General features: G+C 40.0%; 1 protein-coding gene across 50 annotated transcripts in view; it reads left to right on the forward strand.

Moving 5' to 3' along the window:
* ANK2 (ankyrin 2) overlaps positions 1-14,061 on the forward strand; it is a 698,346-nt gene that overhangs the window by 665,725 nt on the left and 18,560 nt on the right. For 27 of the 50 annotated variants that reach the window (XM_058436664.1, XM_058436665.1, XM_058436674.1 and 24 more), the window contains 3 exons: positions 9,644-9,718; positions 12,164-12,295; positions 13,856-13,999. In XM_058436664.1, the coding sequence (XP_058292647.1) occupies positions 9,644-9,718; positions 12,164-12,295; positions 13,856-13,999 (351 nt within the window). Of the gene's footprint in view, positions 1-1,858; positions 8,117-9,643; positions 9,719-12,163; positions 12,296-13,855; positions 14,000-14,061 lie in introns of all 50 variants that reach the window. The other 23 variants (XM_058436645.1, XM_058436660.1, XM_058436662.1 and 20 more) reach the window with 1 other exon arrangement.

Raw genomic sequence — 14,061 nt, forward strand, 5'->3', positions numbered from 1 at the left:
TTTCAGAGTTTATTTTGATTTGCTCTATTTCACAGTATATTCCCAAAATGAGAAAACTTAGAAGCATGTTTAATATGCTCATCTGGCCCTACACAATGATCTGAGGGCTTTTTTAAAGTCCTAGGACAATGTAATTTACTACTAAGTTATGGAAGTTGCTTTGAATGAGGCTTACCCTCATGTTAAAGCATTATTCAGATCTAGAATATTTGAGATTCTGGATGTTTTCATTGGTTTATATAATTGAACAAATTTGTATTGGTATAAATTATTTTAATAAATTTATATGTGTAAATTCACATAATGTATCTCCTCAACAAATACAGATTCTTCCAAGAGAAGGCACTTTTGTTTATATGACATATCACATTGCCTTCATTGATTCCTTTTTTTTTTAAGTGATTTTACTTTATTCTCTCACTTTCTTCTTCAGAACTACTCCATTTATTTAAATGGCCTCTTATTTTGCTCCCCTGATACAAACTAGTAAGAATTAAAAATTAATTCATCCATATGGCTCAATTGTTAAAAAAAAAAAAAAAAGAAAAAGAATGTTACCATGTTGCTATAATGCCATGGATTTTCCTGAAGGATTTCTAGGTGTTTTGACTGTTTCAGAAGTTTTAAATACAGACTCAAATTTGCTTTTGTTTTAAAGATAATCATTAAATAATCTTCATCTGGGTATAAACTAATCTCTAAAGAAGTGCTCTGTGGAAGTGATTCTTACCTGAAGTCTTTTTATGAGTACATTTTAGAAGAGTTTACTGAGTTTTCTTCCTTAACCTTAATGGGTGTAAGCCCCCACAACCTAAGCCTCAGTATACCACCTTCAGCAGCTTATGCATGGACTCGTAGGGAAATAAGTACACTTCGCCACAGTAATGTTTTACATATCTGTTCTAAATTCCCGCCATCCTCCTGCCCATGCGTTTCAGCAAGGCCGCCTCTCCCAGCAGTTTTACTCCACCTTTGCTTTGCATGGAAATAACTTGGCTTACATAAACTGTGTGTGTGTCCCGTGTGACTGTCTCTGACTTGGGTTGCCATGCATCACATTTTAACTTTGGACTCATTTATAAGTTTAATCACAATTATTGTTTCTGTTGTTTTTCTTTCCTTTCCTTTATTTCCCTCCTTGGTCTGTCCATTCTGTGTCTAAACAAGGAGGTTGCTCCAAGGAAAGGACCATGCCTTGTAGCACCAAACTGTTTGTTTCATTGTTAGGTGTGAATTTCCCTTAGATGAAATGCCGGTTTGCAGCTGATTCAGATATATTTTATATAGTGTTTGTATATTGGTAGAACTTAACATACTGAGTTTCAGATTTTTATATGATTAAAAATGTATATACATCATTAGATGTTATTCTGAGCTTGCTACTACTGGCTTTCTCCTAGAGGAAATCAACTTTCTGCAATTTCTAATGCTTTTTTTCTTATTTTTTCCCCATGGTTGGTTTTCTTTTTTTTTTTCAACATTGATCTGTAACATCTGAACAATCTTGAGATATCTCTGTGTAATTTCACTGCGTTCTTTGTTTTGATATGTAGTGTTTTTGTGTGTGCGTATGTGCGTCTTGTTTTAGCTTTGTTGTACGTGTGGATGTGCTACAAGTGAGAAAAATTAAGCAAGTTATTTCCTGCTCATTTTTCCTTTTCAGTTGTTTTTTTTTTTCGTTAGCCTTGCTTTGCTCTTGTACCCTGAGGCCTTGTGGATCTACCATTCCCAGCCCATTTTGTTGCCCCTCCCACCACCACCACAGGAAAAGACGCTGTGTCGTTTCAGTCCTGATTACATTTGCCAATATCTTTTTTGATTTCCATTTTACTTTCAATGTTTTTCATTCACATCAAAGATGATGAGACAGAATCTACAGAAACATCTGTCCTGAAAAGTCACCTGGTTAATGAAGTTCCTGTCCTAGCAAGTCCGGACTTGCTCTCTGAAGTTTCTGAGATGAAACAAGATTTGATCAAAATGACCGCCATCTTGACCACAGATGTGTCTGATAAGGCAGGTTCTATTAAAGTGAAGGAGCTGGTGAAGGCTGCTGAGGAAGAGCCAGGAGAGCCTTTTGAAATCGTTGAAAGAGTTAAAGAGGACTTAGAGAAAGTGAATGAAATCCTGAGAAGTGGAACCTGCACAAGAGATGAAAGCAGTGTGCAGAGCTCTCGGTCTGAGAGAGGATTAGTGGAAGAGGAATGGGTTATTGTCAGTGATGAGGAAATAGAAGAGGCTAGGCAAAAAGCACCTTTAGAAATCACTGAATATCCATGTGTAGAAGTTAGAATAGATAAAGAGATGAAAGGAAAAGTAGAGAAAGACTCAACTGGGCTAGTGAACTACCTTACTGACGATCTGAATTCCTCTGTGCCTCTTCCCAAAGAGCAGCTACAGACAGTTCAAGATAAGGCAGGGAAGAAATATGAGGCTCTGGCTGTTGGCAGGAGCTCTGAAAAGGAAGGGAAAGACACACCCCCAGATGAGACACAGAGTACACAGAAACAGCACAAACCAAGCTTGGGAATAAAGAAGCCAGTAAGAAGGAAATTAAAAGAAAAGCAGAAACAAAAAGAGGAAGGTTTACAAGCTAGTGCAGAGAAAGCTGAAATTAAAAAAGGTAGTTCAGAAGAGTCATTAGATGAAGACCCAGGTTTAGCCCCTGAACCCCTTCCCACTGTCAAGGCCACATCTCCTTTGATAGAAGAAACTCCCATTGGTTCCATAAAGGACAAAGTAAAGGCCCTTCAGAAGCGAGTGGAAGATGAACAGAAAGGTCGAAGCAAGTTGCCCATCAGAGTCAAAGGCAAGGAGGACGTGCCAAAAAAGACCACCCACAGGACACCTCCAGCTGCGTCACCCTCTCTGAAGTCAGAGAGACATGCGCCAGCGTCTCCCTCCTCTAAAACAGAAAGACACTCTGCTCTTTCCTCTTCTGCAAAAACTGAAAGGCACCCTCCAGTATCACCATCAAGTAAAACTGAGAAACACTCACCTGTGTCACCCTCTGCAAAAATGGAAAGACATTCACCTGTGTCATCATCGAGTAAAACTGAGAAACACTCACCTGTGTCACCCTCGACAAAAACAACTGAAAGGCACTCTCCTTTGTCATCTACAAAATCAGAAAGACACCCACCTGTTTCGCCTTCAGGCAAAACAGACAAACGTCCACCTGTATCACCCTCCGGGAGAACAGAAAAACACCCGCCAGTATCGCCTGGGAGAACAGAAAAACGCTTGCCTGTTTCACCCTCCGGAAGAACGGACAAGCACCAACCTGTATCAACAGCTGGGAAAACTGAGAAGCACCTGCCTGTGTCACCTTCTGGCAAAACAGAAAAGCAACCACCTGTATCCCCCACCTCAAAAACAGAGAGGATCGAGGAAACCATGTCTGTTCGGGAGCTGATGAAGGCTTTCCAGTCAGGTCAGGACCCTTCTAAACATAAAACTGGACTCTTTGAGCACAAATCAGCAAAACAAAAGCAGCCACAAGAGAAAGGTAAAGTTCGGGTAGAAAAAGAAAAGGGGCCGATACTAACCCAGAGAGAAACTCAGAAAACAGAGAATCAGACAATCAAACGAGGCCAGAGACTCCCAGTAACGGGCACGGCAGAATCCAAAAGAGGAGTTCGTGTTTCCTCCTTAGGAGTTAAGAAAGAAGATGCAGCTGGAGGAAAGGAGAAAATTCTCAGCCACAAAATACCTGAACCTGTTCAGTCAGTGCCTGAAGAAGAAAGCCACAGAGAGAGCAAAGTCCCCAAGGAAAAGATGGCTGATGAGCAGGGAGACATGGATCTACAGATCAGCCCAGATAGGAAAACCTCCACTGACTTCTCCGAGGTCATTAAGCAGGAGTTGGAAGACAATGACAAATACCAACAATTCCGCCTGAGTGAGGAGACAGAAAAGGCACAGCTTCACTTAGACCAAGTACTCACTAGTCCTTTCAACACAACATTTCCACTCGACTACATGAAAGATGAGTTCCTTCCGGCTCTGTCTTTACAAAGCGGTGCTTTAGATGGCAGTTCTGAAAGCCTAAAGAATGAGGGGGTAGCCGGCTCTCCGTGTGGCAGCCTGATGGAGGGGACCCCTCAGATTAGTTCAGAAGAAAGCTATAAGCATGAGGGCCTAGCAGAGACCCCTGAGACGAGCCCAGAAAGCCTTTCTTTCTCACCAAAGAAAAGTGAGGAGCAAACTGGGGAAACAAAGGAAAGCACCAAGATAGAAATCACCACAGAAATTCATTCAGAAAAAGAGCATCCCACAACCAAAGACGTTACTGGTGGCTCTGAAGAGCGAGGTGCCACAGTCACTGAGGACTCAGAGACCTCTACTGAGAGTTTTCAGAAAGAGGCCACTCTAGGCTCTCCCAAAGACACAAGCCCTAAAAGAGAAGATGACTGCACAGGCAGCTGTAGTGTAGCATTAGCTAAAGAGACACCTGCAGGACTGACTGAGGAGGCAGCCTGTGATGCAGGTCAACGTACCTTTGGTAGTTCAGCCCACAAGACACAAACTGATAGTGAGGCTCAGGAATCCACAGCCACCTCAGACGAGACAAAGGCCTTGCCGCTGCCTGAGGCTTCTGTAAAGACAGATACAGGAACTGAATCAAAGCCTCAGGGAGTCATTAGAAGTCCCCAAGGGTTAGAACTTGCACTCCCTAGCCGAGATAGCGAAGTCCTCAGCGCTGTGGCTGATGACTCATTAGCAGTGAGCCACAAAGACTCGCTGGAAGCCAGCCCTGTGCTAGAAGATAACTCTTCACACAAAACCCCTGATTCTCTGGAGCCAAGTCCTCTGAAAGAATCCCCTTGCCGTGACTCTCTGGAAAGCAGCCCTGTTGAACCAAAGATGAAGGCTGGAATTTTTCCAAGTCACTTTCCTCTTCCTGCAGCTGTTGCCAAAACAGAACTCTTGATGGAAGTGGCCTCTGTGCGGTCCCGGCTACTCCGAGACCCTGACGGCAGCGCTGAGGATGACAGTCTTGAGCAGACATCGCTCATGGAGAGCTCAGGGAAAAGCCCCCTTTCTCCTGACACCCCAAGCTCTGAAGAAGTCAGCTATGAGGTTACACCCAAAACCACAGATGTAAGTACACCAAAACCAGCTGTGATTCATGAATGTGCAGAGGAGGATGATTCAGAAAACGGGGAGAAAAAAAGGTTCACACCTGAAGAGGAGATGTTTAAAATGGTAACCAAAATCAAAATGTTTGATGAACTTGAACAAGAAGCAAAGCAGAAAAGGGACTACAAAAAAGAACCCAAACAAGAAGAATCTTCTTCATCTTCTGACCCAGATGCTGACTGTTCAGTAGACATGGATGAACCGAAACATACAGGCGGTGGGGAGAATGAAAGTGCTGTCCCTGTGTTAGTAACTTCGGAGAGCAGGAAGGTGTCTTCCTCCTCAGAAAGTGAACCTGAGTTGGCACAGCTAAAAAAAGGTGCTGACTCAGGCCTTTTACCAGAACCAGTGATTCGAGTACAACCTCCTTCTCCACTTCCATCAAGCATGGACTCCAATTCCAGTCCAGAAGAAGTACAATTCCAGCCTATCGTTTCCAAACAATATACTTTCAAGATGAATGAAGATACTCAGGAAGAGCCAGGTAAATCAGAAGAAGAAAAAGATTCTGAATCCCATTTAGCTGAAGACAGTCATGCTGTTTCCACTGAGGCTGCAGACAGGTCTTATGATAAGCTAAACAGAGACACTGATCAGCCAAAAATCTGTGATGGCCATGGATGTGAGGCCATGAGTCCTAGCAGCTCAGCCGCTCCTGTCTCTTCAGATCTACAGAGTCCAACTGGTGATGATGTTGATGAACAGCCAGTCATCTATAAAGAATCATTAGCTCTCCAAGGCACTCATGAAAAAGACACAGAAGGAGAAGAGCTTGATGTTTCTAGAGCAGAATCTCCACGAGCAGATTGCCCCAGTGAAAGCTTTTCATCTTCATCCTCTTTGCTTCATTGTTCAGTATCTGAAGGAAAAGAATTAAATGAAGACATATCTGCCACATCTTCTATTCAAAAAACAGAGGTCACAAAAACTGATGAAACATTTGAGAACTTACCAAAGGACTGCCCCTCTCAAGACTCATCCATTACTACTCAAACAGATAGATTTTCCATGGATGTTCCCGTGTCTGACCTAGCTGAGACTGATGAAATCTATGATCCCCAAATCACTAGCCCTTATGAAAATGTCCCTTCCCAATCTTTTTTCTCTAGTGAAGAAAGCAAAACCCAAACAGATGCAAATCACACCACAAGTTTTCACTCTTCTGAAGTGTATTCTGTTACCATCACATCCCCTGTTGAAGACGTTGTAGTGGCAAGCTCCTCTAGTGGAACTATTTTAAGCAAAGAATCTAATTTTGAGGGCCAGGACATAAAAATGGAATCCCAACAGGAAAGTACCTCGTGGGAAATGCAATCAGACAGTGTCTCTTCGTCTTTCGAGCCTACTGTGTCCACTACAACAGCAGTTGTTGGTGAACAAATAAGCAAAGTCATCATCACAAAAACTGATGTGGATTCTGATTCTTGGAGTGAAATTCGGGAAGACGATGAGGCCTTTGAGGCTCGTGTGAAAGAGGAAGAGCAAAAGATATTTGGTTTGATGGTAGACAGACAATCACAGGGTACCACCCCTGACACCACTCCTGCTAGGACCCCAACTGAAGAGGGGACCCCAACAAGTGAGCAAAACCCATTTCTGTTTCAGGAAGGAAAATTGTTTGAAATGACCCGAAGTGGTGCCATTGATATGACCAAAAGGTCCTATGCAGATGAAAGTTTTCACTTTTTCCAAATTGGTCAAGAATCCAGGGAAGAGACTCTCTCTGAAGATGTGAAAGAAGGGGCTACTGGGGCTGAGCCCCTACCACTGGAGACATCAGCTGAATCACTAGCACTTTCAGAATCAAAAGAAACAGTGGATGATGAGGCAGAGTTACTTCCAGATGACCTGAGTGAGGAAGTAGAGGAAATACCTGCGTCGGATGCTCAACTTAACTCCCAAATGGGGATTTCAGCCTCCACTGAAACACCTACAAAAGAGGCTGTTAGTGTAGGGACCAAGGACCTCCCCACCGTGCAAACGGGTGATATATCTCCTCTGTCTGGTGTAAAGCAGATATCCTGCCCCGACTCTTCTGAACCAGCTGTACAAGTCCAGTTAGATTTTTCCACACTCACCAGGTCTGTTTATTCAGATAGGGGTGATGATTCTCCCGATTCTTCCCCAGAAGAACAGAAATCAGTAATTGAGATTCCTACTGCACCCATGGAGAATGTGCCTTCTACTGAAAGCAAATCCAAAATTCCTGTAAGGACTGTGCCCATTTCCACCCCAGCACCTCCATCTGCAGAGTATGAGAGTTCACTTTCTGAAGACTTTCTATCCAGTGTAGATGAGGAAAATAAGGAGGATGAAGCAAAACCAAAGTCCAAACTCCCTGTCAAAGTACCCCTCCACAGAGTTGAACAGCAGCTCTCAGATCTAGACACCTCTGTCCAGAAGACAGTGGCTCCTCAGGGACAGGACATGACAAGCATTGCACCAGATAATAGAAGCAAATCTGAATCTGACGCTAGTTCTTTGGACTCAAAGACCAAATGCCCAGTAAAAACCAGAAGTTACACTGACACAGAAACAGAGAGCAGAGAGAGGGCAGAGGAACTTGAATTAGAATCAGAAGAAGGGGCCACAAGACCAAAGATACTTACATCCCGATTGCCAGTTAAGAGCAGAAGCACTACATCTTCCTGCAGGGGGGGCACGAGCCCCACAAAAGAAAGTAAGGAGCATTTCTTTGACCTTTACAGAAATTCCATAGAATTCTTTGAGGAGATTAGTGATGAGGCTTCCAAGTTAGTGGATAGGCTGACACAGTCAGAGAGGGAGCAGGAAATAGTTTCAGATGATGAAAGTAGTAGTGCCCTGGAAGTATCAGTAATTGAAAATCTGCCACCTGTTGAGACCGAGCACTCAGTTCCTGAGGACATCTTTGACACAAGGCCCATTTGGGATGAGTCTATTGAGACTCTGATTGAACGCATCCCTGATGAAAATGGCCATGACCATGCTGAAGGTATTTGCCAGCCACCGGGATTCCCTGTGCTACGCATGTCATAAAATTGATATAGTTTTTTTGTATGTTTGTTTTATTTGATGATTTGTGTCTCATTTTCTTTAAGCTTTCTGTAGTGACTAATGTGTTTGTGTAAGCCCTTTGTGTTTTGTGCTTTCTTTGTATACTCTTGTCTAAGAAAACAATCTCAAGATTGAGTAATGAGAATGCTTATGGAAAACATAAACATAATAACCAGGCAACAGTGATCTTGCCTTTCTTTAGCCTCTGCACGTAATAAGGCCATGCGAGCTTTGAGTTTTGTTGTTCTGAAGTCCCAAGCTTAGACTCAAATTAAGCACTTTTGCACATAAATATATTGTATTTTGTTTCATAGTATGAAGACACATTGCTTTTCTTCTTACCTTTTCATACTTTAAAATAATTTGTACTTACAATTTTGTAATCATTAGGAAGCCATTTGCTTGAGAAGATTTCACATAACATGAAATTCTAATTGTTGTGGATCTGTTTTTGATTCAGAAAGGTTGGATTTCAGATACCATTGGTAAATACTTTAAGCAAACAAACCTAAGGTAAAAATATGCTTTTCATTTATGTGGTAGATGAATGTGGAATATACTCTCATTAGATGCAGCAGACAACAAAAACTCAAACTTTGCACAGTTTGACTGTGAGGGGATGATGGCTCTTTGACTTATAAAAAAGGAAACCATAGATGGCTTTGAAACGTAGCCTGTGTTCTTCCAGTATCTCTACAATGAAGACTGTCATTCTTAAATTGAAGTTATACAAAATTTCCTATACCATGGTCTAAAATGCTGCCTATCAATCAGTGGGAGTTAAACATGAATGGGAAAATTATAGTTTATAGGAGTGAGTAGTATATAAGCTTAATAGCAAGAAGGCAGAAACTTTGCCCAAAAGACATATATGCATACAGATACAATATACACATAAAAATGCATATGCTTTTATCCTCGTTTCTCCAAGGTCACCAGGACCAAATGCTGTTTCTGGCCACACTAATCAGGATGGCCTGATCAGCTCATGATCAACATCTCTTGTGAATCTCTGATGTGATTCCTTTCAGACATGACCTGGAAATGATCTATCCCTCCACAAGCAATAATAGGAGGTCCTAGCCAATTGCTCCACTTCTGCATCCCATTTATGATTTCTCTGGTGTTTCATGAACAAGATGGTGGTCTTCTTGGTGGGCAGTATTCTCTCCAATAATTTAAAAGAAAAGTCATAAGATTACTAGAAATCAGCAATTTATATAATTATGTCTAGTAACTAGTCTTGATTAAAGAGATATGGAAGCAGATGGTTTTCATGATTCATATTAGATCTATTCCCCATTCCACCCCGGAAATCAGACACACAATATGACCTGAAATGTAGTATCTAGTTTGCGCTTTCAAATATTTGGAGAAGTGACTTCCTTTCTTTGAATGAATCAGTACTGTGGTTCCTCTCCTGTCATAGACAACCTTTGGCCATTCTGTTTTTGACCTTCTCCAGATCCACAGGATGAGCAGGAACGGATCGAGGAAAGGCTGGCTTATATTGCTGATCACCTTGGCTTCAGCTGGACAGGTAAAAAGAATGTGACCCAGGTTTTCAACAAAACCTGACATAGATGCATCAGTCAAGTGTCATTCACAGCATAAAAGGTACCCCCCACTTTCTTGAGAAAGAATATATGAAAAGAAGAATAAACTAAGAACTAGAAAACCTGGGCTCTGCATCGGCTAATGGTATAGCCCAGGGCAGGCCTTTTATCATCTCTGAAATTTAGAATAATAGAACTTTCTATTTGAAGACTTAGAGAATATACCAACCTTCAGGAACCTCCGTCGGCAGTTGTGGATATCTGAATTTGGGGGAGATTATTATGTTTCAAAATCATTTTTAGATGTAATTTTTATCAAATTTAATGTGACATTTAACCAGGGCTCCTTCTTTTAGATACCTTATGTCAAAAATCTTCATAGTAAACAACACTAAAAATTGCTTTGGGTAAGTGTTAAAACACACATGAATGAGATATTTCACTATTATTTTTGAGAAATGAGAGTGTTTAAGTATAGAAATTTTATGTTAATAATTTATTAAGGAAAAGTGAATTCTAAAATCAATATACTTTATTTACGCATTATGATTTGTAGGTTTTAAAAACTATACATTTTCATCTACGTGTGGCTTAACCTATTAAAGCAAGATTCTCAGTCTGGCCTTTTTTTTTTTTTTAGTATCACTTGTGACTACTTCAAAGAGACAAACATTGTAAAATAATATTCTTCTCCTTTCCATTTCTTAGATTTGGTGATGAATAGGAGCCCATAATACTCATAAAGATAACTACTAATTTAGAGTACATGACTGGAAACAGGAGAAGTGGCCACTTTCTCACTTTTAATAATTTTAAAGTAATTCTTACATACTGATCAGACTTAACTAATTCGGGGTTTTAGGGGAGAGAATGATACCAAACTGTTCGTGATTTACTTACTAGATAACATTCAGAATTATTTATTTTGCTTTTTAAATACGTTTGTATCCATACCTACATAGTAAATGCAATATGTATATATTTGGTAAAAATTCAAATCCTACCACCATGTAGAATGACATAAAATGAAAAGTAAATATGACTCTCACACCTACTTCTGTCTTCTAGCTGTGTGCCTCAGAAGTAACTGCTAATACTTTCTCATGCTTTTAGAAAAAATATACAGTGCCTATATTTATGCCTGTTATTTAAAAGTAAGAAAAGTTTTACTGAATAATATTCCTCATAAGTAGTCTGTTAACATATACATATGTATTTCATTCTTTTAAGTGGGTATTTAATTCCACTATATGGAAGTTCCATAATTTTATCAATGGCCTTTGTTGATGGGCTTTAGGTGGTTTCTCAGTAATGGCAGTAAATATTCTTGTGCATTGGTATATTTTTGTGAGTATATCTATAGGGCATATTCTTAGAAGTAGGATTGCTGGGAAAAAGATACGTATATTTTTAATTTTGAAAGATATTGTCAAATTGCCTTCAAAAGAGGTCACCCTATTTACCCACACACACATACACACACCCCATAATGTATAAGCATCCATATGTAATAGTTTTTTGTTTGTTATTTTGTTTTTGTTTTGTTTTGTTTTATAGAGACAGGATCATGCTCTGTTGCCTAGGCCAGAGTGTAGTGGCACAATCATAGCTCACTGTAACCTCAAACTCCCAGGCTCAAGTGATCCTCCTGCCCCAGCCTCCTGAGTAGCTAGGACCTCAGGCAAACACTACCACACCCAGCTAATTTTTTAAAATTATTTTTTGTGGAAATGAGGTTTTTCTATGTTGCCCAGGCTAGTCTTGAGCCTCTGGCCTCAAGCAATCCCTACCGCCTCAGCCTCCTAAAGTTCTAGGATTACAGGCATGAGCTACTGGGCCCACCCAATCCATATGGAATGTTAATAGCAGAATTCAAAGGAAAACTTTGTGTCTTCCTCCCTGGATCAATTAATGCTTCCTCGAACTCTTATTCAGTTGACATCAAATCAAAGAAAGGCATTTATCCAACCACCATAATATAGCTACAACTAGTATTTATCAAAGTATCCAGAAACAGGATTTATAATACTCAAAACATCACCTGTGTTAATTAAAGGGAGAAACGTTTTTCTCTCTTGTTATCAGTCATTTATTTTCCATTATCTTGCTTAAAAGTATAAGTATTAATGATCTCATTTGCATTTTGGAATCAAATGGGCCTGAATTATACATATCTTATCATCGCTGCATCACACTTACTATTTTCACTATGCAGTGATCAATTCTATACCCAGTTTTAGGGAAAAAAAATCCATAATTAGTACTAGATGAACAAAGGCATATAAGAGTCCCTTCTAATATGTAGAAATTAAAGAACCCAAATACTCACCACAATATAAAGAACACATCATTTACAAAATCACAAAGCAAAGTGTAGAGACTGAAACCTTGAAGTTAATGTGTTTACAAAGTAGTATTTTATCTTCTAGAATTAGCAAGAGAACTGGATTTCACTGAGGAGCAAATTCATCAAATTCGAATTGAAAATCCCAACTCTCTTCAAGACCAGAGTCATGCACTGCTGAAGTACTGGCTAGAGAGGGATGGGAAACATGCTACAGGTAAGTGGGGAACTATATGTATATTGGGCTAAAGTTGGACATGTCTTGCTCAACAGCCACATCTTGCAAATTCAGTAATATAGTAAAGAAGCAAATGCCATTAATCTGCAGTACAGCAGGTCCTTGAGTAATATCATTTTGTTCAATGTCATTTCCTTATAACATTGATGAGAAAAAAGAATCAATTCCCAGCAAGGCCACTGTCTGTGTATAGTTTGTGTATCCTCCCCATGTCTGTGTAGCTTTTTCCCCAGTACTCCAGTTTCCTCCCACATCCCAAAGATGTGCACATCAGTTTCACTGGTGTTTCTACATTATCCCAGTCTGAGTGAGTGTGGGTGTGTGTGAGTGCCCCCTGCAATGGGATGGCATCATCTCCCAGGTTGGTTCCCATGCAAAGTGCTCTGAGCTGCTGGGTTAAGTTCCAGCCACTTGAGACCCTGAACTGAATAAGGGAATTGGGAAAAGAATGAATGAATTGATACAAATTTTTATCAAATGAAAATGTGTACAGTGTATGATAATTATACAAATGCATGAAATAAATGATGCCTTAAGAAAGTACTCAGCGAGCCCACCATTATTGTTTGTTTATGAACGGCATGGTGGGAGGAGATGCTCCTTACAATTTTCACTTTGCAAAGATTTATTCCTTGATTGAACCCCACCACCACTATGACCGCCATCACTCATTGGTCCTCAAAAATGGAATAATTATCTTACTTATGTTTATTAGTCTTTCTTAAATGTATGTGTAATTCACTTTCACTTCAGTGTTTAATATTAAAAGTGTTTGGGTTTTTATTTAGAAGTTTGGCAGTGTTTTTGTGACCAGAACATTGTTTTCTAAGAATCTATCAATGATGTTGAGTGAGAGCTTAGTGAACTACTGTAAACAAATGAGAACAAGCTACTGTCACTTCTGAAGTATGCATGTTGCATAAAAACTCTTGCACGATATGCGTATGAACAGCATTAAATAACAGCCCTCACTTCTAACAGTAATGTTACTCAAACCCTAATATTTTTTAAATATTGATAAGTGGACACAATTGCTTTACTTAGCATTGTTTCACTGGTAGTGCGTTACCTTCTGTTTCTGCTTCCTCTACTCATAAATAACATCCAGTCTACATTTATCATTCCTTCTCTTTACATTCTTCTAAGTAGGATTGTCAGATTTAGCAAATAAAAACAGAAGGGTGCCCAGTTAAATTTAAGTTTCAGGTGGTCAGCAAATACATTTTTAGCATAAGCATATCCCTTGTAATATTTGGGGCATATTTATACTAAAGAAGTATTTGCTTTTTATCTGAAATTCAGGTATGGTGGGTGTCCTGTATGTTATCTGACAATTCTACTTTTAGGGCTTGTGCCGATGCTGTGCCACTTTTTTATGCATATCTCTTTTGTCTGTTGGCTTATTTTTACAAAGACTTTTAATTAGGCTTTGATTTTTTTTTCTGTACAGATATCAAAAATTTAGTAAGGCAGTTGAGCGAAAGAGATTTTTAAGAGTACCTCTCAGATGTAATAAATGCTGTTTCTTTAATGTGTCAGATACCAACCTCGTTGAATGTCTCACCAAGATCAACCGAATGGATATTGTTCATCTCATGGAGACCAACACAGAACCTCTCCAGGAGCGCATCAGTCATAGTTATGCAGAAATTGAACAGACCATTACACTGGATCATAGTGAAGGTCAAACTGTGTGTGTGTGTGTGTGTGTGTGTGTGTGTGTGTGTGTGTGTGTGTGTGTGTGT

This window comes from Hylobates moloch, unplaced genomic scaffold (assembly GCF_009828535.3).
Source record: "Hylobates moloch isolate HMO894 unplaced genomic scaffold, HMol_V3 SCAFFOLD_3, whole genome shotgun sequence".
NCBI lineage: Eukaryota > Metazoa > Chordata > Mammalia > Primates > Hylobatidae > Hylobates > Hylobates moloch.